The sequence below is a fragment of the Acomys minous genome (assembly GCF_964271855.1).
Source record: "Acomys minous genome assembly, chromosome: 19".
Lineage (NCBI taxonomy): Eukaryota > Metazoa > Chordata > Mammalia > Rodentia > Muridae > Acomys > Acomys minous.
This window is the reverse complement of record NC_140499.1, coordinates 13,362,775-13,390,073: the sequence shown is the minus strand read 5'-3', so window position 1 is coordinate 13,390,073 and position 27,299 is coordinate 13,362,775. Positions and strand designations below refer to the sequence as shown.

At 39.3% G+C, this 27,299-nt stretch overlaps 2 protein-coding genes across 10 annotated transcripts in view; one reads left to right on the top strand and one right to left on the bottom strand.

Annotated features, from left to right (window-relative positions):
* CCDC39 (coiled-coil domain 39 molecular ruler complex subunit) overlaps positions 1–13,549 on the top strand; it is a 48,421-nt gene extending 34,872 nt beyond the window's left edge. The window contains exons 12-20 of the mRNA XM_084769788.1: positions 1,553–1,690; positions 3,098–3,306; positions 7,404–7,527; positions 9,919–10,078; positions 10,475–10,581; positions 11,208–11,348; positions 11,465–11,641; positions 11,728–11,801; positions 13,020–13,549. Of these exons, the coding sequence (XP_084625914.1) occupies positions 1,553–1,690; positions 3,098–3,306; positions 7,404–7,527; positions 9,919–10,078; positions 10,475–10,581; positions 11,208–11,348; positions 11,465–11,641; positions 11,728–11,801; positions 13,020–13,179 (1,290 nt within the window). The 3' untranslated portion in view covers positions 13,180–13,549. The remainder of the gene's footprint in view (positions 1–1,552; positions 1,691–3,097; positions 3,307–7,403; positions 7,528–9,918; positions 10,079–10,474; positions 10,582–11,207; positions 11,349–11,464; positions 11,642–11,727; positions 11,802–13,019) is intronic.
* TTC14 (tetratricopeptide repeat domain 14) lies at positions 370–25,524 on the bottom strand. Of its 9 annotated transcripts, none has more exons than XM_084769791.1 (13): positions 25,282–25,524; positions 24,660–24,784; positions 24,355–24,554; positions 23,002–23,086; positions 22,746–22,875; positions 22,325–22,480; positions 21,892–21,963; positions 21,383–21,502; positions 21,161–21,283; positions 19,214–19,331; positions 18,188–18,297; positions 17,359–17,471; positions 370–485 (listed from the first exon to the last, which is right to left on the bottom strand). In XM_084769791.1, exons 1-13 carry the CDS (start codon positions 25,437–25,439, stop codon positions 385–387), a joined length of 1,611 nt encoding a protein of 536 aa, XP_084625917.1. In that variant the 5' UTR covers positions 25,440–25,524; the 3' UTR covers positions 370–384. The 9 variants fall into 9 exon arrangements, 6 of the variants coding, with proteins under 6 accessions (XP_084625917.1, XP_084625918.1, XP_084625916.1 ...); XM_084769792.1 differs by lacking the exon at positions 370–485 and adding an exon at positions 3,094–3,184 and having other exon boundaries at positions 25,282–25,523; XM_084769790.1 differs by lacking the exon at positions 370–485 and adding an exon at positions 7,548–9,476.
* Between the last annotated feature and the right edge of the window lie 1,775 nt (positions 25,525–27,299).

Sequence of the window (27,299 nt, the reverse complement as noted above, 5' to 3'; positions counted from 1 at the left end):
GCTGACACACTTTTTGTAGCATGATGATATAGTTTTCAGGTGGTAACTTGGTTTTCTTGAAAAAAGCACTGGCTTTGAGGTCAGACACATGTTTGAATGTCAAGGTAACGTGGCTACTGCTATTTTAACATTCCTAACATTGCTAGTTTTCTCATTAGCTAACAAGAAAAAAGCAGAAGCAATGCATTCTGGGTACTCTACACGCGGTGCTGTTTGACACTTTAGAGTAGAACACGATGATATGGGTGTGAAGATCATAGAGGGATTTTCAGCTGCGCTGAGTGGGGTCTACGTGTTCTTAACCACCATGAAGCTGGCTGGTACACATGTGCATTCCAGCTCTGTTCGACACACAAACTCACAGACATGTAAGTGATTTCCAAGTTAAAGGTGGCTAACCAGCTGATTTGGACTCTTCTCAGCAGTGGTCAGGCCGAGGGCTTCTGTGTGTGTGTGGGGTTTCACCCAACTCCAGCTTCTACCTTCTAGAAGAGAAAGCAACCTCAGGTTGAAACGATGTTAACACTTTTGTGTAGATTGCCTTGCTATTTTATTTATGATGTGTGTGCCACTGCGTGTACGTGGAGGTCAGAGGGCAACCTTGTAGAGCCAGTTGTCTCTGTCCACTTTCATGCAGGCTCTGGGAATCGAACTTAGTTCACGGCTTGCATCTTTAGATAGCAAACACCTTTCCCCTCTGAGTTAGCTAGCTGCCGCAATCAACTTCATTCATAGTTATGAAATCACCATGTTATTGCTAAAGGTTTCCTCCTCTTATGATTTGGCTGAAATCTTAGGTCTTGATATTTCAGAGAACTACAAATGACGAGAAAAGCAGAGAAGAGAGGGAGCGGGAGAAGTGGAGGATAATATGAGTATTATCTTAGAACTAGAAAGTTTGACTCAGGAACCAAATGGGGAAAGGGATGTCATAAGCAGGCAGGTGGATGTCATCTCCTAAAACGAGAAACCGATAACCGGCATGTAAGACCTGCCTATGTGTCTGGTGGAGTTCAGTCTTATCAAACATTTTCCTTTCTGACATGTGATCACATAGAGCAGCTGTGCCTGTAAACGCTGTCACAGTAACAACCATCCTGCAAGAGGAGATGCTCCTATTTTCATTTTAGAGACAAGAAAACTGATAAGTTAGTTGCCCACCCAAGTCCGATGACTAATGTGGAATTAGCGCCTTCTGAGCCCAGAGCATTCTGTCAGCCAAGAGTCCTGTGCTCTCCAGCCCCGCCCGCAGTGGTTTTGCTTTTGTTTTTGTTTTTTTGTTTTTTTTACCACCTGGGACTTGGCACATTTTAATGAGCTATTAGCAGGGTCCTTTCCCCTCCCAAATGGTGAGCACCTTAAACACCGGGCTGAACTGGAACCACACATGATACTTGGTACTTGGGGTTGCTCTGAGGCTAACCCCAAACCATCCATGATAAAAATTACAACGTTTCTGTGTGAATGTATGTGAATATTTAAAATGATCTGAGGAGAGGTCAAAATTGCTGTCTGCAACTCATTTCATATATACTTTCCCTTCTTTTGACAGAATGACCTCTACTTCACTAAGAAGTCAAACAGCAAAAACAATGATGAGAAACAGTCTCTCGTGAATAAAATAAGTGAACTGCACCTTTTCGTTGATAGATCCGAGAAGGAACTGAACAAAGCAAGAGCTATAAAACAGGTGTGCTGAGTCTGTACACATAGTTGATAAGCTCCCTGCTGCCATGGGGATCACAGGAAAATGTAGACCAAGGAAGTACTTAAGGAGAAAATCAGCCACCATAGCCACCGTATCCAAGATTAAGTGTTTTATTTCCTATTTTTAAAAAGAAATGTATTATATGTTATATTTTCAAATGTTTGATATGTTACACATGTCTCTAAAACATCAACTCTTCTTTAAAAAGTAATTCTTCAGCACTTCCTACAGGGGCAGTTAATGAGCTCATTATAATCTTCTTAAGTATCTTGGGGACTCGGGCTGTTTGTTTCTGATGTTCTGATAATGTATGTAAGTCCTGTGGTCCACAGTTAGTTCCTTGGAGCAATTCTTATCTATGTAATTGAGCCAAAAATGAGTATTTTAGGGACTTGAACTATATTTAAGCTAAATTGTCCTCTAGATAGTTGCATTAACAGTTGTCCACCAGCCACACATAACACTCTACTTATTTTACCATCACTGTGGCTGGATTATATTTCCAACTGGGTAGACAAATATGGAATCTCATTGTTTTAGTTTGTACTTTTTACTTGGAAACAGTTCTTTAAAGTTTAAAACATTTATCTAAAACATTATATTATGTTCCATAATTTTTCTTTTTTGAATAGCCAGTTTATATTCTTGATTCATTTTTTCCGTTAAGGGAGTTATATTTTTGCTTTTTAATTTTAATTGATTTATAAATTATATTATAGAACTCGTTTATATTGTGAATATTTCTTCATTTGCCTTTAAACTTTCCTTGAGTGTTTTTTACATGAACTATTTAACATGAAGTCTTAAGGGCTTTTACTCTATACTGTTTATGCTTAGAGGCTTGTGTTAAAATCAGACGCCTTGCTCTTTCTACTGGTTGCATTGATTTTGTCCTCTGCATTAGTTTTTTTTCACTCACCAGGAGTTTTTTTCTGTGCATGTGAGATGCAGAGATCTCATCCCTTGCCACCTGAAAGCTGTGCTTGGGAAGCAGCTTGCTTTACATGCCAGGCTGTTTGCTCTAGGTTATTTCATTGGAAAGTCAATCGATTTGCTGACTTCTATGCAATACTTTATACATAACAAAATGGTTTTAAAGTACAGATGTATGTCTACAATATTTTGTGATTGTTACTTTGGAGTATGAAGATGTTTGTTGGTAGGACAATTTGATTGTAGGGACAACTGTATCCTAGTAAAGCTTGAACTTAAATTTGAATTACTGAAAGTGATTTAGAGCAGTTATAGCTCCACCCTCTTTTTCTGGCTGTTGTCAATCAGTGGTCTAATTGGAAAATGTATGTTTTCAAATTTGATTTTTATCACAATAAAAAAAAGAAAAAACTGGCATAGTTATTTCAATACATAAAAATTTTGTTTTCTTGGTAGGATTTGATGATCGAGGATAATCTCTTAAAGCTCCAAGTTAAACGCACCCGAGAAATGCTTCACAGCAAGGCAGAGGAAGTCTTTTCCCTGGAGAAAAGGAAACAGCAGCTGTACACAGCCATGGAAGAAAGAGGTGAAGAAATTAAGGTGCACAAATCCATGCTTGCCTCACAGATCAGATTTGTTGACCAGCAGCGACAGACTGTGAGGTAATTATCATGTTTTGTTTGACTCTGCTAAAGAACTTCACAAAAACAACATTAGGAGAGCTACCTGTTCCCTGACACCTCCCTCATGGCTATCTTTGCCACTTCTGACAAGCTGAGCCAGAAGCCCATTGCTTCCTTTTGACTAATGCTGCACCCTTAAGACATATCCCTATAAAATCAATAATATCCTTGGACTTACTTTTTAATGCATGTGTATTCATGTATATGTATATGCAAGTGCATGCACATGCTTGCAAGTGAAGGCCAGAGGACACTCTCAAGTGTCTTCTTCAAGAATGTCCTCCCATGTGACAGGGTCTTTCACTGGCCCAGGGGTCATCAGTTAGGCTGGTCTGGCTGGCCAGTGAGCTCCAGGGATCCTCCAGTAACCATCCTCACAGTGCTGGGAATACAGGTTCCTTTGACTATACCTGACATTTTTATGTAGATTCTGGAGGCAAACTTAGGTTCTTATGCTTGGAAGACAAGCACTTTGCCAAATCTCAGCCCTTGAAACTGATACTTTGCTTATGATTTCTTAAAACAAAACAACCGACTTTTACATTAAAAAAAATTATTCACTTTACATCCTGGTCATATCCCCCTCCCTCTTTCCTCCCCAACTCCCCAGAGAAGGGGAACACCCCGCCTCCCAGCATATCAACTTGCGTCAGGGCTGAGGGCATCCCCTTCCCTATACCCTAGGGTGGCAGCCCCACCAGAGGAAAGTGACAAAAAAGCACGCAGCAGAGTCTTTCAGAGCCAATCCCCACTTCCTGCACCAGGGTACCCACATGATGATCAAGCTGCCCATTGGCCACACTTGTGCAGGGGGCCCAGGACCAGTCCACGCATGGTCCCTGGCTGGAGCCCATCTCCACAGGCCCTGGTTGGTTGGTTCTGTGGATCCTCCTGAGGAGCTCCTGTTCCCTGAGTCCTCCATCTTTCTCCCCAGGCTCCATCACTGCTCCACCCCATGTTTGGCTGTGGGTCTCCAAATACGAATCCATTTGGCTGCTGGGTAGAACCACCCAGAGGGCAGCCATGCTAGGATCCCACCCACACGCACAGCAGAGTATCTTCAGGAGTGCCAGGGATTGGCTGTCTCCCATGGGTGGGTCTCAGGTTGGCCCAGGTGCCAGCTGAACATTTCCTCAATCTCTGCTCCATCCCTGTCCCTGCACATCTTGCAGTCAGGGCAAGTCCTCAAAGTTTCTGTGGGTGGATTGGTGTCTTCCTCCTTCCACTAAGCATCTGGTCAATTGACGTCAGAGGGCATCCTCTTCAGTCTTCATGACCCCTGCTACTAGCAGTCTCAGCTAGAGTCACCTCCATATTATCCCTGGAGCCTATCCTGTTGTAGGTGTCCAGCTTGTTACAAAAGAATCCCGTGCACACGGTTTCTTTTCTCCTTGCAACCCTGTTCACCTAACCCCCACTCACCCAAGGTCTAATTGGAACTCTCGTTTTTCTCCATGCTCCCTCTTACTCACTTCCACTATTCTTTTTCCACTTCTGAGTGAGAATTCCCTTGGGTCCTCCTTATTACTTATCTTCTTTGAGTCTGTGAACTGTACTATGGTTATCCTGTATTATATGGCTAAATTCCACTTATAAGTGAGTACATTCCATGTGTGTGCCTTTCTGGGTCTGGGTTACCTCAGGATAATCTTCTCTAGTTCTATCCATTTGCCTGCAAAATGCATGCTTTCCTTGTTTGTAATAGCTGAGTGGCATTCCATTGTGTAAATGTACCAGTTTCTTTATCCATCTGCAACTTTCTTGCAGATGTTTTAATATCATTTATGAGATTATTCCTGGCCATGTGTTATTTTTTGTTAATGCTAATTCCATTTAAAGCATGCCATCTTTGATTGGTTACGGGCATATAGGGACATCATACTTAGTTTCTATGTGTTAAGTATTGCATACTAAAGTAGTAGTTTTAACAGCAGGCATATCTACTCTAATTTTCTGGGTGCTCCTCTCATACCATTTTTAATACTTTTGCTTTTTTCTAACCTATAAGGCTTTTTCCTTTACTGTTCTTACTAAGACATTTAATACTGAATGACAGTAATTAGATACATTTATATTTGCCTGATCTCAAAGAGGTTTCCTTATTTTATAAATATAAGGGCTTTTGCAATCTAACTTAATGTTTACTTTTTGCAGTGCTGGGGATTGAAACAAGGGCTTCCTATGTGCTAGACAAGCTGAGCTACATGCCTCAATCCTGTTCTAAGATGCCCATCACCATGTTAGAAAATTGTGCCTGGACTTGAACTTTTTTATATTAACCTTTATTGTATACTTTTCCTGTTTACTGACATCACGTTTCCTCTGATTTAACATAATTACACCAACCAGTTTTTCAGTCAACCTTGTAAGTCAACTTACTGCTTGTATACTCTGGATTTTGCTTAATAGTATTTTATGCATTTTTAACTTGTGTGTGAATGATCCTTGGTTCCTTTTGCTCCTATCATCAGATTTTGCAGTTGTGTATGCCTTCATAAAATGGTGTATGTTTCTTAGATTTCTCTACTCTGGTTAAGTTTGCAAAAGAGCAATTTTGGTTTTCTTCCTAGACTTTTCGAAGACTTCACTGGGGGCTTTGACTTTTTTTGATGGGGAATGCTCAACCACTGATTCAACTCTTTCAAAACGTGTTTCAACTTCTAGTTGCTTCAGGGTTGTTTTTGAAGACAAGGGAAAGGGTTTCTCTGTGTAGTTCTGGCACTTGCTCCGTAGACCAGGCTGGCTTTGAACTCAGAGATCCTGGCGCCTCTGCTGCCTGAGTGCTGGGATTAAAGGAGTGCACCACCACTACCACCCAGCTTGATTCAGCTTTTATAAATTATATTTTCTTCTTTGCAGAAAGCAGCTCTTGCTGCTGCAGTAACGTTCTGTGAGTATATGTATTTTTTTAAACCTTGCCTCCCCTTTCTCCTCCCCACCCCAAGACAGGGTTTCTCTGTGTAGCCTTGGCTGTCCTGGACTCACTTTGTAGACCAGGCTGGCCTGGAACTCACATCTATCGGTCTGCCTCTGCCTCCCAAGTGCTGGCATTATAGGCATGAGTCGCCATACCCGCATTGCCTTCCATTTTTTCATGAACTCAAGTAAAGTTTTTTTTTTCTTGTTGCCAAGGCACTTGTTTCCTGTCTTTCTCAATTTCCTTGTGAGAAAATAAATATGTTTATAACTAGTTTGTTTGTGAGACTTGGTATTGATATCTGTGTCAGGCTAGCCTTGGCCTCAGAGTCCTGCATCTGCTTCGCAAGAATCAGGATTGGAGGTGTTTGCCACCACACCTGGCTTTTCTTGTTTAGAAAGGTACAAGGATGAACTTTGGCTTAGTCTGCCATTTTTAGCTGATGAGAAAGTTTTAATCATATGAGACTGCATATGTCCTGATAAAATAATAGTTAAGAATTCTAAAAAGGCAACTTTTGACCTAAATGTTTTTTACCACCAGCTTTTTTTCTAGAAGTTAGTGGTTTACTTTAATGAGGTTACAGCAAGTGGGTCAATCTTTGTCCTGCCATGCAGACGTTACCATTAGTAGTACTACTAAAACTCATGAAAATAGCTCATAAACCTTTCCTGAAACAAAAGGATAAAGTAACTACTGGTGCACCAAGTACTAGGGCACTCTATGAATTCTTTTAATGCCTTGTAGAGAGAGATACTACCTACTGGTTCTACTGTTTGGATAGCAAGTAAGAGGTCATCCTCCCCCACCCCCCCACCCCCCGAGGAAAAGTTTGGTGTGTTTTCTTGTTTTCCACTTAAAAATACTCGGGGGTTCCTTAACTACTGTAGTATCTACTGAAGCCCCTTCTTGCTCTCATGAGATGGGAAGCTCATATTTCTTTTTGTGTCACCTGTTACAGGAGTTTCTCATGTCTCAGTTAGCATCCATGGAAGTATGACAAGTCACTTGTTCAAGTAGGGCAAACTCTTGAGATCTTCACTCAGAATTATTAAAACAAAAGAGCACTCTAACCTGCTTCATGATAGTAATAAAACAAGTCTAAAAAGTCTTCAACAAAAACACCTACTAATTTTTCATTTCTTTCTTTTCATATTAGTGCTGAATTTCATGAGCGGCTAAGTAAAATTGATAAGCTTAAGAACAGGTATGAAATTATCACTGTTGTTATGCTGCCTCCTGAAGGAGAAGAGGAGAAAACACAGGCCTATTATGTAGTAAAGGTAACATTTACCTGACATATATCTGTGACTGTGAAATATATATTCAGTCAATATATATTCACATAAATATATATTCATACCTCACACGTCAAATATGCAAAGTATTCCTTGGTAACTAAACTTAATCCAGCTTTTAACAGAAATTACCCATGGCTGGAAGTGGAGAAAAGTAATGTCCTGTTTTTATAGGGATGTCACATCTGTTGGATTGAGGTCAACTACAGTGACCTCATCTTGACATCTGCAGAGACCAGACTTCTGAATGAGGTCACACCATGTTCCTAGGTATTAGGACCTCAGCACATCTCTTTCATGGCCACGGTAGCTCCTAGTGTTGGTCCTGCAGTAGCCTTTGGCCTATGTGTGGAACACATCAGGTTGTTTTCCATGCTTCAAATTTAATGTCTGCTTCTGCTTAAGAGCAAAACTGGAAAAACATAACAAAGAGCTAGCATCCTTCACACCTCATTCCCAAGACACTGTGTTTATAAGCCAACAGTCTTGTTCTGGTCAAATTTGTGAGACATTAAAAAATTGCAACTGTTTCAAAATATGAACTTTCCCAACCCAAAATAAACTACTATTACAACAACTACTACTACCACTACAACACACACACACACACACACACACACACACACACACACACACTCACTCTGATTTACCAACAGAGGGAACAATCACTTTAGAATGTAAAGGCACACTCAGAATTAAGTCAGAAATTTATACAGATGAACAAATTAAACTAATTTAAGAATGAACTGAGTTTAGATAAGTGGCATTTATTAAAGTACTCCACTGTTACAATCTGTCTCACTCATTCCCTATTTAACTGAAACAGCAATAGATCTTTTATTGTTTTGGCTATACTTCACATGTACAAATTACATGTATGTCTAGGTTAACTTGATGTTTCCAAACATGTGCACATTTATTTTTAATTTTTTATTTTTAAAGGACTCAAAATTTTAATTATTTTTTATTTTTAAAAATAATTTATTCAGATCACATCTGACTATTATTCCCTCAATTACATGTATACATTTAAATTAGGGGTAATCACATATTATGTATCATTTCTTTGTGGGTTTATAATATGTTGCTGCAAGTTGATAGGCTTTTGGGAAATAACTGGCTCCCAAGGACACTAATCTCATCAGTGGATTAATTCACCAATATTTAATTATTGACATTCTAGAGGTGGTGGAGCCTAGATAAGAGGAAGTTGGAGGCATTCCTTAGGAAGGTTTATCTTGCCTCTTCTCTGCTTTCTGGCCAGCAGGAAGTAAGCAGCTAGGGTTTAACCACATATACTCTGTCCAGCTTTACTACAGCCCAGAAACAGGAACAAGTGAAGAGACAGAAGCCTCTGATACTGAGCAAAATGCAGGTTTACTTCTTTATGTCAAGTGTTTTGCCACCGATAAAGTAATATTTGTTATAAATGTGTAATCACGTTTTGAAACATAATAAAAATGCCAATAAAATGTTAAGAATGAAAACAGCTTTCTCATTGACTTGGTTTAAATATGCCTAAAACTGGTTGAATAAGACTTGACTAAAAAAGGATGCTTTATAGCAAATAGCCTTTAATTTCTTGCTATTCTGCCAGCCTTAGAGTTCTTTGGAACTGTAGAGAACTCTGAGAAGGCCATCACAGAAAGTTACTTTGGTAAGCCCATCATGTAAAAAGTTTTGATATTTAGGCAATTTACAGGACTTTATGTTTTTAGCTACACTTATTACAAGTAGTATCATCATTTGTACAGGTGGCTTCAAAATAATTTTTTTTTCTGTACATGTGAGACCAGAGAAGTCATATCTCTTGGAACTGGAGTTACAGGTGGTTATGATCTCTCTGATGTGGGTACGGGGAACCAGACTTGAGTCCTCTGGAAAAGCAGCAAGTGATCTTAACAGCTGAGCCATCTTTCTGGTCCCAAAGTTATCTTTTAAATTGTGATAAAATATGTTAGAAAACACACCAACATGATTTTCCTGGATATACTCTGGTCACTTTTTACCCTTAGTTTGAATCAAATAAAAATCAGGTCCCCAAATCTCTCTCAGATGAAAACATTCTTATTTATGGTTTCAAGACCTTTAGGGTCACCAGAGCCAAAAGTCACTTTTTTGAGTCATTCCAGAGATCTGGTGGTTGCTTAGCTCCCCATCCCCCTTCCTCCTGGTGTGTTTTAGGTTGGCTCTACTTCCACCATGATTTTTTTATCCTATACATATGCTGTATTTTAAAGCCTAAGCAGTTAGTCTTATGTATGAAACTGAGTGTAGGAAGTAAATGCCTGGCAAGCATGTGCAGGTCCCAAGATAAGCAGAGATTGCTGTGAATTAACTATTTTCTGCTTCAAAGCTCTGTTCTGTACTTTATAGGCTGCTCAAGAAAAAGAAGAACTTCAAAGGGAAGGTGACAGCTTGGATGCTAAGATCAACAAAGCTGAAAAAGAAATCTATGCTCTGCAAAACACCTTGCAAGTACTGAACAGCTGCAACAACAATTATAAGCAATCTTTCAAAAAAGTGACCCCGTCAAGTATGTAGCAGCCACTACAACAAATGTGGTGAAGACTACAGTTAGATATATGTAGGGGAGGGACATTATGATTCATGGAGAATACAAGTGTGTCATGATTGGGCCTAAAAACAAAAACCACCCAATTATGCTCCTTCCTGCTTGTTTGAACCAGTATCGGATGTTATTTACATTATTAGTTGGGTTTTTTTCCCCCTTTAGGGAATTCAATCTGGAAAAAAATGTATTGCTACTATAGCTGACTAAATAAGAAATGGCTACTGCATGCCTATACTGTGTTTTTATATGGATCTAAGCCATGTAACCTTTCATAAAAAGAAAGTTAGAGGTGTATTTAGGTAGTTATTTTAAGGTAGCTTTCTATGTATTACACTGGAAATTAAAATTCTCTCGTAGGTGATGAGTATGGATTAAAAATTCAACTAGAAGAACAAAAAAGGGCTGCAGATGAGAAATACAGATACAAACAAAGGCAAATCAGAGAACTTCAAGAAGACATTCAGGTGAATTCTATAAGCCCTAAATAAAGGTCAACTACCATTATTAGTACTTAATCTTGTATAAAGAGCATCTTTAGGGAAGCAGGCCTTGAGAAACTTAAACCTCATTTAAAGAAGAAAAGCAAGTGAAGGAAATAAGCAAATCAGTTAAAATTCTATTGTTGGGAGGCAATAACTTTATTAGTTCTCAACCACAACTAGACAATTATGAATTATCCACTAGCCATTACTTAGTGACCCCCACTGACTCTCCAAGGTCGCATTTAGACTGTAAACATGAAGTGTAAACAGACACTCTAGTGAAAGCAGTGAAGGCAAACAACTCAGGACAGAAGACTGTGCTTTGGTAAGTAGCCCTAGCTAAACTGACGGATGACACAAACTGTGAATCTTTGAGAATTGGGTAATTTCAGGCAATCGTTCTTATTTTTTCCCAAGTGCTTTAAATAAAGTTCCCAGTAGAATTATACTCAAAATTAATTCACAGGACCATTATACTTCTTATCCACATATAAACACAGCACATAAGAAAACAGAATAATTCAAATTGAGGGAAAAGCTGGAAAATGGTGAGCAGTTAAGTCAATTTTTTATTCTGACCATATGTTGATACTTTTTATTTTCTACAGAGCATGGAAAATACTTTTGAAGTTATAGAACACTTAGCAAATAATGCCAAAGAGAAATTATCAGAGAAACAAACCTATTCACTTCAACTTCATAAGGAGATTGAGGAGCAGAAGCCGAAAATAGAACGAGTAACTAAGCAGGTGCCGACTGCCTTAAAGCTGCCCCTAGAATTTGCACCTCGCAAGTACCAAATGGACTCCCCCTTCACTTTGCAGGAAACAGGCTTATGCAATATTTGACTGCTATTTCTTAACAGTGTGGAAGACTCAGAAGAGAAATTCGCATTTTGAAAGGAACAAACGATGAAACACTAGAAGAACAAGACATTAAACTCCGTGAGATTAAACAGTTTCACAAGGACATTGACCAAATGTTAGTTAATATCATGGAAAATGATGAAATCCACATCATTCTTAAAACATATTTTGAGCAGGTAATAGAATACAACATATTAAGTCTGTGCATTTTATTACTTTTCTTCTAAAATGTGTAGGACTAATGATTAAAATATTCTTCCAGAGTGGCTTAGAACTACCTACAGTTAAAGGCCTGAGCTCTAGAGCTTCTTCACAGTCTTCAGTTGCATCAGTCAGGTAAGAGGAAGCGGGTCCTCAACTCTCACAGCTACTGCTCACCTTAGCAACCTCCCTGTATCAGGACTCCTGCAGCTGCCAACAATCCTATTATAGCACAGTTACTGTAACTAATAAGCTCTTTTAGGGAACAAGGTTGTGTGAAAATTGGGGTGATACAGTAGACATTTTGGGCAAACTCCAACTGGGGAAATTTAAATCTTTTTGAACTGTAAAAAGGCAAGTAAGATGCACAAACAATGAATTTTGTAATTATAGCTACTTCTGTGAAAGTCTATGGACCCAACTTTTATTTACAATGTTGTAGGGTAAGTCATGGACACTAAGTCTTTGTGGACAGGTTTATTAAGGACAAAGCTGCCAATTTCAGTATTTCTAACGTCCTGTAGTTGACAGCCTTTTACTAGCCTGTGCAACTGTCTCATGAAGGAAAAGAGAAGAGAAGAGAAAAGAGAGAGAGAGAGAGAGAGAGAGAGAGAGAGAGAGACAGACAGACAGACAGACAGACAGAAAGACAGAAAGACAGACAGACAGAGACAGAGAGAGACAGAGAGAGAGAGAGAAAGAAACAGACAGACAGTTTTAGCTGGGCATGGTGGCGCACACCTTTAATCCCAGGAGGCAGAGTCAGGTGGATCTCTGTGAGTTTGAGGACAGCCTGGTCTACAGAGTGTGTCCAGGACAGACTACCAGAGAAACCCTGTCCTGACAATCCAAAAAGCAAACAAACAACAAAACAAAATCTTCTACATAAATGTATTAAACTACTCAATGTATTTACTATGTATTAAATTTTCTGTACTTTTTATAAAACATATTATTCAAGAGCCAAATGGCTATTTTCCAGATGGCCTCATCATTTTCCACGCCCATACACCCTATTTTTCACTTCAGCTTAAACTATTTGAGCCTGTCATTCTGATCACTTTTAAGTACCCACTCCTCCTTTTGTTGTCACCTTACAAACTATTGCTTCTAATTCTAAGAAACTGATTACAACTGGAAGTATTTTTCTCACAGAAAAAAAATTGTACTATTCTCTTAAATTATGCTTATTTCTTCTTTCGAAAGATTTGGTTATACTTTTAAATTTTATTAAAACTAATGGCTTTTCTAGTTCTTTAATTACTTATGGAATTAAAAATATTTTTTTGCCAATAAAAAGGTATTTAAATTACATTTTGCATTAAGTTTATAGTAAACCCTTTCTTGTTCTAGGCCACTTGAGGGCCCCCGCTCCAGCACCTCTCCATCTACGCCTACGGCTAGAGTGGTGCGGCTCAGCTTCCCGGACTCTCCCTCAGGAAGCAGCAGTTCTAGGCCATCGAGCAATGGCAGTAATTCCAGCAGTCGTAAAGGAAGGAAGGCCAACAAATAAAGCATGTTTTTAAATACCTTGTACAAATGTGAACACAAATGAAAATCTCACTAGCAGTTAAGTCTCCCTCTTTTTCTGGGGTTCCATTTATTAAAGATACAGGCCTACTAAAATAGTACCAAAAGTACAGGCCAGACAAAGTTCTGCACAGTGGCTATAATGTTGTCCGAGAAAAGAACAAAGGCAGTTTATAGAGAAGGAAAATTGCAGAACCTTCGGCAGGCCACAAGTGATAAAGCATTAATCTCTATAGCGTTAGATGTTTCATGAAGTAATACACTTACATGACTCACAAATACACTTCTAAAGATTTATTTTATATCTCCATAAGGAAACTTTCAGTTATTCTAGATAACAAAATTAAAATGAATGAACAACCCATTTCTCAAAACAAAAAAAAAATTTTTTTAAAGGCAGGTTGGACCTGCTACAGGCTGTTGTTTATTTGTTTGATTTGGTCATAATTTGTAACCAAAAAATAGCATCATTACCACTCCTTCAAGAAAACATTTAGCAAAAAAAATTATACATATACTTTATTTCTATATATGCATACATAAAGTATAACTTACACTGCTGAGATTGCTTCTATTCTGACCTTGAAAGAACTGAACATGTTAAATTTACACTGGAGGTAGGTACTGCATACTGTATTTAATATTGTTTTTCAGCTAATACTTTGATTTTTTTTTGGACTAGAGTGAGAACTAATACTATAAAGCTCCATTTCCAATACAAATCAGCATCTCCTTTAAACCTTGGGAAGTATTCATTATAGAGTGATTGTCTTAGGACCACTACTCAGTTACTTCTGAAAAAGCAGTAGTGGTAGTAAATGTTTCTACTGTGATCATTTTTAATTTAGAAATAGGAAGATAGAGTTAATTCTAATAATTAAAATGTCTATAAAAATGGGCACTTTTTGGTTGAAACATTGCCTAAATGCATGACATGTTTAAGATCTAAAGCTGATTAATAATATTTGTTTAACATGTTTTGATTCTAAGTCATCTAAGTTTGTTTGTCATGTTTGTAAGTTACTTGCAACTTAAAACATTAAACTTTGTATTCTACAAGGCAATTTTGTTTCTTACTAGGAGACTACTTTTCTATGCATTCCTTTTTGTAATGCAGAGATGATGAATTATCACGAGCATTTTAAAGTAATACATAAGCAAAACACATTGGCCTTGAAACATGGTAACTGATCTATAAAATAGGTAGCTTATACCTATGGATTCACTACTAGTCCCTAGTCTGGAATGGCCAGCATCCAAGTGTACACTTAATCACTATACTAACTGCACGTAATAATCTAAATGGTAAGACAAAGGACCAACCCTCTGCAGATCTGGAGTTATCACCCCAGAAGTCACAATTTTTCGCATGTGCACCAAGACAAAGCTAACCAGGGTAGATACAAACTATGGACATACTCATGTGGAAGAAACTACTGAAGACATCATGTAGGATCAATTTAAATCCTTAAATATCCCAAGGAATGAGATGCTTGGACTAGTGTAGTCTGCTTAAATTCGTATGTCCTAGGAAGGATGTCATTTCCAAATTCTGGTAGTCTACCCCACAAGGCACTATCCTAAGGATTACATAAAATGATATGTGCAAAATTATTAGGAGTACTAGGGAAAAAGATGAAGGGTGTGTAGGGAGGAGGTGGTTTTCACTCTGAACAACAGCCTGCTCCCGGCCCCAGCTATGTAGGAGTAAGACTGGAACCATTAATACAAAGAGCACTTGGCTTAGAGGACAGAGGCACTTGCTTCACTCCTGGGACCTATACAGCAGCAGAAGAAACGCTTTCATGCCATCCTCCAACCTCTATGTATATGGCACACATACTCAATGTCCTGGCCCCATAATAAATAAATAAGTAAATAAAAATAAAAAAGAGTTCCTTGGTACAAAAACTAATGTTGAAGTGATTATGCAATTTCTGCTGTCATTATTTATTGTTCTTAATCAAGGTTTCTTTTCTCTATTATACTGTAAAGTAAATTTCAAATTCTATAGTAGTTTTCCATCAGTATAAATTTGGTACAAATAGTACACATCAGCATTAAAGCTTCTAGTATTTATGATAGAAACAAACATGCAATGAGTCTTTTCTGTTTCTGCCACTCCCTCATGCATGTCTGTGGGTGGATCCCATCTAACGACCAATGAGAGATTAAAAATTGTCATTTACACTTTCTAAAATCCTAATTTAAGAACATCATAAGTGCAACAGTTATGATTCCTACTAATATCTCTAAGAGTCTACTATTTAATTCTTAGTAAATCGGAGAGGTTCTTTCAAAGTCTAAGATGATTTCTTCTTTAGCTATTTGCGTGTAGGTACACACATGGTACTGTGCTTGTGTGTGTGGCTGTCAGAGGACAAGCTTTGGGGGCCAGTTCTCTCCGTATACTATGGGGCCTTGGGATTAAAACTCAGGTCATCATTGGATGGCACTTCTACCTACTGTGCCACCTCAGAGGCCTAGGACTCAGAGAAGGGCATCAGTAAAGGAGGAAAGTGACAGATGAGGAGAAAAGTAAAACTACAAGCCAACCCTCTGACACTTAGAAACATGCCTACTGACCTCCCAAGCACTTGCAATATTAAGACAGAAGAAAACCAGATTTATAGGGTGCTTCTCTGGTGCTATTTTTACTAACAGTGATATTCTATTCTCATCTAGTCTTGTCTAAAATTCTCGAAGGGTTTTGTTAATATTTAAAGTTAAATTTTTTCTTATGACTATAACCATTAAGTAAAAATAATGAAGGAGAAATAACAAAGCGGGCTCTGATTAACCAAGCAGCTTTCATGGTCTTATTCTTAAGGTATTTTGTTAAGCTGGTAAGAAATAATGTTCACAAAGCATTTACATCAAGCTTTAGAGGTAACTCAAGTCATAACTTATCACTTAAAAATGAAATGGTTTAAAAATTTTAATACCAAAACCAAATGATTTAAAATAGTACCTAAGGAACATTCAAACCATATACTAACCCCTCATCCTCCCAAAAACCCTAAGGGATTTTAACAAAAAACAGAATAAAATATTTTTTGATAACAACCCAACTGTTCAATGCAAACAAATTTTTCTCCAACAGTGAGATATGATAGGTCCGGGATTATCACACACCACAAACAAAGAAGAAACAAAGTGCTTAGAAAATATCTGTCGATGAAAGTTTGATTTGCCAGGGCTAAGAGCTATAGCCACACATACCTGCAACCTTGAGTGACAAAGGGGCTGATAATTGAAACAACACTGAGAGTCTTGTAATCGGCTATAAGTACTTTTAGCTTCAGAACTGTTTTAGGACAAAAGCATCCCCAAACTTCTGAAAATTTAGTGACAATTTCCTTAGCAGATCATTTTTTTGGTTTATTTCCCTTTTCTTTCTCAAATTCAGCTATCTGATTAAATATATTGAGTAAATTCTGAGGTAAATTTTTCTTAACTTTGCTTTCTGGCTGCTCTTTGCTATTTCGTGTCACTTCTGGAGCCTCAGTTTTGTTGCCCTCCCCACAGCTGTCCTCCTTTTCGTGTGCACGTTCTCCCTGATTTGTATTTAACTGGTATCTTTGCTCATGTCTACTAACATCACGTGATCCAGAGTAAGCGTATTTTTTGTGTTTTTCAAGTGACTTCCAAGAGTAGTCCGAACTTGCTGGTGAAGCTGAGTACTTCACAGAGCTTGGCTCCCACCTCCTAGAGTGCTCTTTTCTTCCCTCTGTGTCCTTTTCAAATCTCCGGTAACTAGATGCTTTCATCTTGTCCTCTGGATTTCTAGAGAATGAATCCGAGGAATTTTTTCTACTGGAGAACTGTCTTTCTGATTTACATGGCTTTTCCGTTTTGCTACTACCTGCCTGGGTTTTATAGCTATTGTAAAAATCTGGCCTACCCCCCAAATCATCTGGTACTTCAACTGAAGATGTGAGAAGACCTCTCTCTCTCTCTTTTACCTGTGTGTTTGGACACTGTAACTTATCCTGCTTTTCCAGCAGTTTCTCCACTTCTTGTTTTTGATTAAGGAAAGATGCTGAAGTGTTCGTTGGAACTGGGTAGCAATCATCTTTCCTATTCTGATCTATGTGACCTGAGGATGTCCTAGACCACTGCCTCTTTGAACTGCGAGAGGACTCTGAACGATTTCTCTTACTTTTCTTATGCCGTTTGTGACTAGAGGAGGAAGAAGATGAGGAAGAAATGGATTCATCAGCTGAAGAAACACTTGAAGAGGAAGATGATGATTTTCTTCTTTTCTTCTTTAGCCTTAAAAAAAAGTAGTTGGCTCATCAGACATATTAAGTACAAAAACATCAGATATTCCTCAAGATTTGACCCTATTTTTTGTCACCTGAAGATAAGCTGTCACTAAAAACATATTAACAATCTCAGATACTGCATCAAGCTTTACCATGACGCATGACTTGAGAATGCCTAGACACAGGTGTCACTATAAACAAATGCAGGGCTTCTGAAACACATAGTGACTTTTCTAGCACTGCTTACAGCTACCCAAACACGTCGGCAGCAGCCTGAGACTGGTGTTTAGCTTATCTCTTGTTTCATCATGCCCCCTTCAGCACTATTAACATCATGAGGCCAAGCAGTTCTTTAGTGAAGGTAGGGATGGAATGCTGTGCGCACAGGAGGATGCCTGTGTCCTCTAAACATTATATGCTAGTGCTTTGCCACAGCTTACAATAGCTATAGAACAAAGCCACTAGTGTCTAGGAACCACAGCTCTTCTTCTAAAAGCTTATCTCTGAGAAACAAAGTAACTTATTCTATATTTTAATAATTGTTAAAAAGAATTTTATACTTAAAATCTACTTTGCTTAACTTCTTAACATGTGGAACACATGCTTGCTAAAAATTACCACTTAAAATACTTTTTTTTTACTTACTTTACCTCCATATGGCACTTTGAGTTCAACTCAGTAGTTGCTTTTAAGTTTAAAAAAATACTGAATATTACAGTTTACCTTTTCTCCTCTTTTAAGAGCTTACGCAACTTTTCTGCACTTGTTTCTATTTTCTTTGTTTTCTGCTTTTCTTCCTTTTCAGCTTGTTTTTCTCTTAATTCCAAAGATTTCTTTTAGAACCCAGATATCGGAAAAAACCACACGTTAAAAATAAATGTAGCAGAAAATGCAAAAGGCAGTATTTAAAAACCACCCCCAACCACAAACCCAATGTAGTATAACCAAATCACCATATAGCCAGTTATTAAACAAGTTATAGTTTTTCAAATGAAAAAAATTAACAACACACGTTGGCATTAATCATTTGAACGGCCAGAACGGTATTGAGGACCATATTGCAGTTGGTGTCCCAAGAAAAACAGGGAAGCCATTGCAGTAGTATCAATGACCCAGAATGCAAGTAAATTAAAAAAAAAAAAAAGATTTAAATTGAAAAACATAAACAGGACACAAATTTTACAAATAAAATTCAAATAAGGACATTCCACAGAGGTGAATTGAGGGGAAAATCACCATGTACAAATACAAACCATTTTAAAAATAGCACAGCCCAGTTGGATGCATGATTACATAAGAAATCATTTTCCAGTTTGTGGATGGGGATGAGCAGCACCAGATGTCACAGACACAGCAGCAATGGTCCAATTCAGAAGAAAATGCATGAGAAAACATCATCATCAGTATTACAGGAAAGGACAAGTAAAAAATGTCTACAAAGGTTTGCATAATTAGTTCAATTATACCAGCAATTCTCATAATTTTATAACCACCAGGTAAGCTCTCTACAAAGTCGAGCAATCAAAATCATATACTGAATTTAGGTGTGGGCATTTTCTTATAGAGCTATTTTTACTTCTGAGTACAAACAAAAAAGCAGTGGTACTATAATGCAATGCAGACCTAATTAGGAAAAGCTATTCCTTTTCATAATATTTTACCTAGGTAACCTTGCTTTTCCTAAAAGAAAATGACATTTAGTATTAATTTTAAATATCATTACATTTCAGAGAGGAAATAAAGAATCACCTGCATATATTTATGAAGTTTCTGCAAAGCATCCTCTGCATCTTTAAAGGTCTCATCCAAAGCCAGAGCTTTCTTATAGTAACTTTCAGCATTTAAAAACTTTTCTTCTTCTTCTAGCCTAAATTAGGAAGAGTCTTTTGTAAAAACAGATTTATCCAGATATAAAAGACATCAGAAGCTATGACAGAACTTGTTAGAGGAAAGTAATGTTTAGAAAATTATTTTCTAATCACCTACTCATGTGTTTACTAATAAGTAAGAGACAGCTTAAATGACAATCATTACTAGCACCTAAACAATAGAGGTTATTTTTCCTTAGAAATATAGGAAAACATACTGCTATATAAAAATTTTGCATGATTTTGCCCCTTAGCATGCAATTATATAAAATTGCTTTTTAAAATAGCTTATGAAGTTTTTTTTTTCCCTAAGGAAAAAATTTCACTGGAAATCCACTAAAATTCTTTGGCAATACTAAAGCACACGCACAGTTGTAGATATCATTATAGCCCACAGTCATAATTATCATAGAATCAAAAGTATAAGCTGAGAATGTTCCGGTGGGTGTGGTAGCAGATACCTACTAACCAGCATTTGGGAGGCAAAGCAGGGGAAAGTTACTGTGAGTCTGAGGTTCTCTGGTGTAAACAGCCAGTTCTAGGCCAGCAGGGCTACACAGAAAGAGGAGGTTTGGCTACAGGGCAGGGAAAGGACTTCACCAAGTACTGCTTTCTGGTTAACAGAAGGAGAACAATGAGTACTGCAAAGCAAATGAGAATCCTGTGTCCGACAAGAGATGTGGGGAGCTGAGGGACAGGCAGCATCCTGACTCAAGCTTGTGGCTGGATACGTGGTTAATGTCGCCCTTCACTCAGCTAAAAGACGCCCATACACCAGGAGTGAGACAGCCGCACTGCAGTGGCGCTAGTCATTCACTTGGTAACAATGAAAAAGATTCTCCAGTCACTAACTAAAATCTCATTTCTTTGGAATTTATGGGAATTCCCATCCCACAAATGCTTAGGTGGAATGCTCATCTAAGCAACACCGGCCAGGCAGATGCATCATACAGAAGAGATCAAGCTTTCTTCAGTAATAGCAGAGGGGGCTAGGGATGTAGCTCATTGGTAGAGAAGCCTGCCTAGCATGTTTGAAATACCCTGGGTTCCATTCCCAGTATTGGAAAAAGAGAAACAGCACAATGATGTTATTAGCACAGTGGCTTTAAATTAGTAAAGGCGATCACTGCCTGTCAGAACACGGTCCATGAATGAAGATGTGTGAGGAGATTTCTGAGAGGCTGTGAGAAAACTCAAGAATCTTGTAACCTCTGTTCCTACATAATATGGATTTATTCTTGGAATGTGCTTTCACGCCCCTCCCAGGTGTAGTAAATAGGAGTGAGCTTGCTTCAAATTATATTGCTGCTTGCTTTTTATTCAAAATGTTTCCAAGTGAGGATTGCCCTTGTGACTGTACATAGCCTAAACTCATATGACCCTGCTTAGCTCTCAGAATGCCCTTAGAATACAAATGTCTGATGCTCTGAATAAAGTTGGCTATTGCATGAGACTTTAGTCTGCCTCATTGTTAGGCTCCACTCTCCTAAATTCATGCTGCCAACTAGAGCAGCAACATTGCTAACTACTTTCAACTCCACCATTTAATCTGAGTTACACACACACACACACACACACAGAGAGAGAGAGAGAGACAGAGAGACAGAGAGACAGAGAGAGAGAGACAGAGAGACAGAGAGTGAGACAGAGACAGAGAGACGGAGAGAGAGAGACAAGGACTGTATTTAAAAAGCCCCGCCACCCAAACTGAAACAAAGAGTGCTCTGAAACTACATGTTAGGAAGCTACTTCTTTACAAAAACCTCAGGGTGTTCCAAGAACTGGCTGCACATCAGGCTTTTACTATCAAATGAAATTCCATACTTACTGCCCTCCCCTTTCCACAAGTGTTTGGCAGAGATATTTTCTTGCATTCCTGTGAGTTGGGCAGTTTTCTAATGCTAGCTCAAAATCTTCTATTGCTTTGTTCAGACTTCCCTTTGTTGCATATCTAGAGACATTACAAAAGTAGAGAAATTTAATCTTGTGACCTACTTACACAGTTTTTGCATTCTTAAAAACATTTCCTTAAAATCCACAACTCACTTACAATGCTCCACGAGCTACCAGAGCTTCTACATTTTGTTTGTCTATTTCTAGAGCTTTATTGTACTCGTTCATAGCATCCACATGTCGTCCAACCTTAAAATAATCGACCCCAATCTTCACACTGAAACACATTTGTAAAACATCACAAACATTTTACAAAGTATCTAAATGTTATTATGGGTGATTATTAAAAGTCCTTTAAACTGGACCAATATTTAGTTTTTGAATTACTCTCAATATCCTTAAAAAGCATCCTGCCCTTATAGGTTGTCACAGCAAACATTTATGAAACTCAGATATCAAGATGCTAATTCTTTGCAGAAAACAATTCTGAACAAAGCTTGTTTGCTAAGATTCCATTGTAAGAACAACATAATACCTATACAAATACTGTCAAAGAAGTTTTTGTTCATTTGTAAACACATTCTGGTCTTAATGATGATGAGGAAATAAGTGCCTGACCAAAACTTTCTTACTAGATAACTGCCATTGTTAGAATAAGCTCCATACCATTTTAAAGCCCAAGACGCTGATTGCTTCTTTCTTAATGCCGAAGCAAAGTCATCTTCAGAGAAATTTTTGCTATGAAAGAAAATGAGAGTCAAAAATGTAAATACTTTTTGGTAGATACAGCTGAAATGGTGAATTTTAAGCAGGCAATCCGTACTGCATTTATGTAGCACGGTCCTATAACAGTGAGATGTGAGTATTACTGTTAAGAGTATTTTTCTTAAGCATATATACAAAGTTTCTGTACCCTTCTCTACTTGGCCATATGGTGTAGCCCTACCACTGCTTAGAGTTCAGAGCAGAAGCTATGACTGCTCACTGCATTCAACCTTCAGCACATTCCTGTTGCTATGTCAGTCATATCCTTCAGCTACACAACTTCTGAGCTAATCCATTCCCCTCACAACCTGAGAAAATGCAGATCTACTTTTACCTTTGTAGGCCTCTCATTAAAGATGGTGGATGAGATTCATCTATTCCTAGTTTCTCTAGAAGGAATTCAACTACTCCTGGATTAACAAATCCTAGAGAACTCTGCATGATATTTTCATAGGACTCCAAAGAATTACTGTTTAGTTCAACACTCCTCCTTTGTAAAAAGAAAAAAACAAACAAAAACCAATCAGAAACACAAACACACGAGTACAATAATCAGCATACCCCATTTCTACTGAAGACATTACTTTAGGAGGTTTAAATACTAATACCATTTTTGTGCACTAAAGTCTTGCACTTTTATGATATAGTTCCTCCTATGAAGCCTAAAGTGATGTAAAGGTTATAAAAATGAATACCCATTTTCCAATATAAAAATTATAGTTCTACTTTGTTAGAAGTAGATAAAAGATGAATACCTGTAGTACAAAGGAAGCTCTTCAGAAGTAATCACACCTAGTTTGATGCCAGACAGGTGTGGTGGAAGAGAGGAGCTATACAGAGAGACCGCAAGCTTTTCATGGTATCTGTCAATATCCTTGATTCCAGCTTTAAAGAAGAAAAAAGAAACACCATAAAAGTGAAAATAAAAATAAACTTTGCAACAGCACCTGCATTAAACTGTACTTTCAACATTAATTTGAAAATTTTAATTAGTATGTTGAAACTGATCACCTCGAATTATGTCACCAGTTTGGTAATATGACAAAGGGTCTCCATGGTTACTGTGAGAGGGCACATCTCTTAAGGGACAAAGAGCCTGCAATGAGAAGTATTTGAAAACAGCACACATTTCACTTTTTGGCAAGAACAGTACCCCTTTTTACCTTAGTTACTCATGGGTAATATTTTACATGAACATTAACAAGTATAAAGTCTAAAACTTTTTAATCAACCCATAAAAATACACATTTATAGGTTACAATTATACAATATTTACAGAGTGGCAATTCAATATACACACAATGTACAATTACCCTATTGGTAGTTAGTAATAGAAATACAACATTTCTTTGCATTTGGAGTCTTCCAATTCTTTTCTGGTTATAAACTTCAGTGCTACTACTATGCTGTAGAACACGTTCATCCTAACTGGGTTCTGATGACAGTTGTCCTCCTTCTGTCTCTTACCCCCTCCTGACTCTGGTCGCCACTACTCTACTCTTTTTTTGGCTTTTATACGTAATGTGAACATGTGGTAACTGCCTTTCTGTGTTTGGCTACTTTCATTAAAGATGGGGTCTTTTACTCCCATCCATTTTGCCACAGATGGCACAGTTTCATTCTTTTTGATGACTTTATACAACTGTTAGCAGACATAGTGGTTACTTAAATTTAGTATTTTCAGTTCAAACACAATAAAGCTTGTTTTCTATTTTAAGAATCAAAGATAAGAAAATAAAGATATGTACATTTGCTAAATGAAATATAAATTACCCTGTTTTGTAATTCTTCCTTTTCATAAGGTGAGACAGATAGGTCAACTGTTTTAAAAGTAAAATATCCCAAATTGAGGCAAAGTATCTTATCACAGTGGAAAAATGTTATAGTTTATTATTAACATATGATAGGAAATTTTTACTAAACTACTCATATGCAAACACACAATGCCCAATTATTAAGCATATATTTAACTAGAAGATATATATTCCGAATACCAATGAATATTATCATATCAACCAACAGATCTCTAGGATGTAAAAAGGAAACTGACCTGCAACCAGAGTCCCCCAAACCCTAAAAAAACAAAAATGAAGGAAATGTAACAGTCTAGTACTTGTTCTTTTGAGACAAGGTTCCATTACAGAGGTAAGGCTGGCATAGACCTCAGGAGATCTGCCCACCCCTGCCTCCTATGGTTAAAGGCATGCACTATCAATGCCCAGCTCTCTAACGCTTTCAGTAAGAGGAGCAACTATACTTTCTTTCTTCAGCTTATATTTAATCCCAAAAGGTATACCAACAGCACATTAAAGCAGAACTGGGTGAGCACATAATTGTGCATGGGATAACTATGGAGTCACTTACTGTGATTTCTAAGTGAGATATGTCTCTCATGATGCCACTTCCTAAACAGATCAACACCATGAAAAAACCGAATTCTCGAATCGAGCTAATCCGTCCAATCACTATGTCACCACGTTCAATGTCTCGGAAGAACAGCTCTCTCCGGTCCAGGCTAGGGATCTCCATAAATTGCTCCAAAGGTGGCATGACCGCGTAATGATCTGGGAAAAAATTAAAACCAACAGAGTAAGTTTGATGCCCCACTCCTTAATATACTGCCAATAACCAATCAATCAATCCCGAAAAGCTTTCCAGACTAAACTTACTGTCATTGTCGTCATGCACTTCAGAGGGCGCAGACGCATCTGATTTCCAAGACAGGGCAAAGAGCAGATCCGCCTTTTTAGAGATGAATTTTTGTATTTCAATGTTGTCAACTCTCTTCTCTTTCCTTAAAAAGGAAAAGAAACCGGAGTGATTGTGAAAACGTCGCACGAGCAAACCTCTTGTACATCCAAACTCGTGCAAAGTGGGTTTTCAGCACCCAACCTCCCCCAGGTCACCCAGGCAGTGTCTCTAGAGAAAGTTTTATTTAATTTTCATTATGTTGGCTTTTCAATATATATTTAGTGGCGTCTGTGTGCAACTGAGGCTCATGGGGTACCACGCAGGGGAATCCTCTCCTACCAGGCGAGTCCCGGAAACCGAGCTCAGGCCACGAAGCTTGATCGGCCAAGTGACTTGACCCACTGAGCTCCGGAAGAAGTTTGAAGCCCCTTCTCCCTCGGTCGCCTACTTGGAAATGGGAGCGGGGAAGGTCGGAAAGCTTTGCCAGCGGTTGAGAAGGAGCAAGCCGGGACCCGGTGCCGGGCCACACACGCCCCGCGGGGCTCCGGCTCTCCGCTCCGCCCTGCGCGCCCGGGCCCGGGTTACGGTCCCCCCCCATACCTGCCGGTTCCCTGTGGCGGCGCCGCGCCGCGGGCTGGCTCGGCCGCCGTGCCCAGCAGGCTCCGGAAGTGCGGGTTGTCCTGCTGCTCACTCCGCAGCAGCGCCAGCAGCCCCGGGCCGTGGCAGCCCAGCGACTGCCGCAGCAAGTCGCGGTCCATGGCGAGCCCGCCAGGGTCCGGCTCCCCGAGCCTGCGCTCCCGACACGGTAACCTCCCGGAAGCGCTCTCGCGGCGGCGGGCTGCCCCGAGTCTCGCGAGACCCAGCGGGACTACGGAAACCCGCAGGAAACGCGAAGCAGCGTGTCGGGAGCTGAGGGTGGAGTAGGGCTTGAGGTGTGGTTTGTCTGGACGCTTGCGTTCGGCCTATACGTGGGGAGGTGGTTCCTAGGTCCTAGGAACGGGTCTGGGGTATCTATGCACCCGGCGCCTCCGAGTGCCTGAGAGGCCGCGGAGGAAGTTCCCTCAGGATGGTCTGGGATGTCCATGCCTCTCCTCTGTGCCACAGCTGTCTCTAAGTGGCGGTCCTAGGAAAGGTGCCAGATGGGCTGAAGAAAGACAGGGGGCCTAACCTCCTCGTCATAAGCCAGGATAGCTTTAAAGGGCGCCACGCGTGCCCTGTTCCGGTTGGGGCTTTGTTGGAGGAGTTCTGTGGTAGCTGATGGTGTCTGTGGGGGGAGCCTGTTGTGTACAGTGCGAGGGAAGAACTTCAGGCTCTTCAAAGTCCGGCTAGGGTTTGTTGCCTCTGCATTAGTGCCGGCCTTACACTGAGTGTGACACCAGACACCAAAGACAAGTTTGTTCTTTACGCAAGGACCACACCCACCGTAGCGGACCAGGCCTTTTGTAGTTACAGGCGGGTTTAAATTTTTTTTTATTTAATTAAAAAATATTTTATTAATTTATTCATATTACATCTCAATGGTTATCCCCTCCCTTGTATCCTCCCATTCCTCCCTCCCTCCCTCCCATTTTCCCTTACTCCCCTCCCCCCATGACTGTGACTGAGGGGGACCTCCTCCCCCTTTATGTGCTCATAGGGTGTCAAGTCTCTTCTTGGTAGGCAGGAAGTTACAGTGAATGCCTTTTCTTTTGTGACAAATACCTCATTTTGAAAAGGGCAGGGCACTCAATGTAAGTAGTAAAGAGGGAGTTGAGGGCTCGTGCTTGGGTTTTCAGCGTGACAGCGAAGGGCTCTACCACTGAGCTACAACCCAGCCTACAATTTTATAAAACTTAAAACTGTTCCCAAGCACCGGGCGTGGTGGCACAAACCTGTAATCCCAGCATTCTGCGAGGCCAGCCTGGTCTACAAATCGAGTCCAGGACAGCCAAGACTACATAGAGAAGAAAGCCCATCGCTAAAACCAAAACCAACAAGCAACTCCCAGAAACGTTTAAGAAATATGAGGGTGGGGCGGGGTGGGAGGCGGTTGTATGGGACGAAAGTGGTGAATCGAATTGAGAATGCAGAGCAACCCAAATAGATTTTCAGTGTCTTTTTTCTAAGTCTACTTTTATTGTGATTTCAAGTTTCACTTCTAAGTAAACACACACACGCACACGCACACCCTTTAACACTGTAGATTCTAAAGATGAAAGTACTCCTGGTTTGGAGCGCCTCAGTGGAATAGACAGGAAGGCAGACACAAAGCTGTAACACTATGGTAAGTTAATGTAGGCCACTAACTAAGGTGTCTACGAAGAGCCCTCTTCTGAGACCGAGTGTAGAAGAGCTTCCCGGGTAGTTAGAAGAGGAGGAGATAAGTAAGTGCAGTCTAAACACGGGACAATATAATTAAAAAGCATAAGTTTGAAAAGATAAGATGCATTCTGGAGACCACAACATGATATTAAACAGGTAGGGGTATTTTTATTAACAGACATTCAGAACAGATAAGCACATGACTTCATAAGGGCTATAGGTTAGCCAGAAGAGACCCTCGCCATCCTCTGTGCAGAGAAAGAAAGGGGAAGAGGGAAGGAGGGGGAAACAGGAAAAGATTATGTTCATTATTTAGC

Coding starts and splice junctions, on each gene's coding strand:
- TTC14 (XM_084769789.1), bottom strand. CDS start 25,439: ATGGACCGCGACTTGCTGCGGCAGTCGCTGGGCTGCCACGGCCCGGGG. Junction 24,785..25,281: donor CCGCCACAGGGAACCGGCAG/GTATGGGGGGGG, acceptor TTCCTTTTTAAG/GAAAGAGAAGAGAGTTGACA. Junction 17,472..18,187: donor CTCTTAAAAGAGGAGAAAAG/GTAAACTGTAAT, acceptor CTTTTTTTTAAG/GCTAAAGAAGAAAAGAAGAA.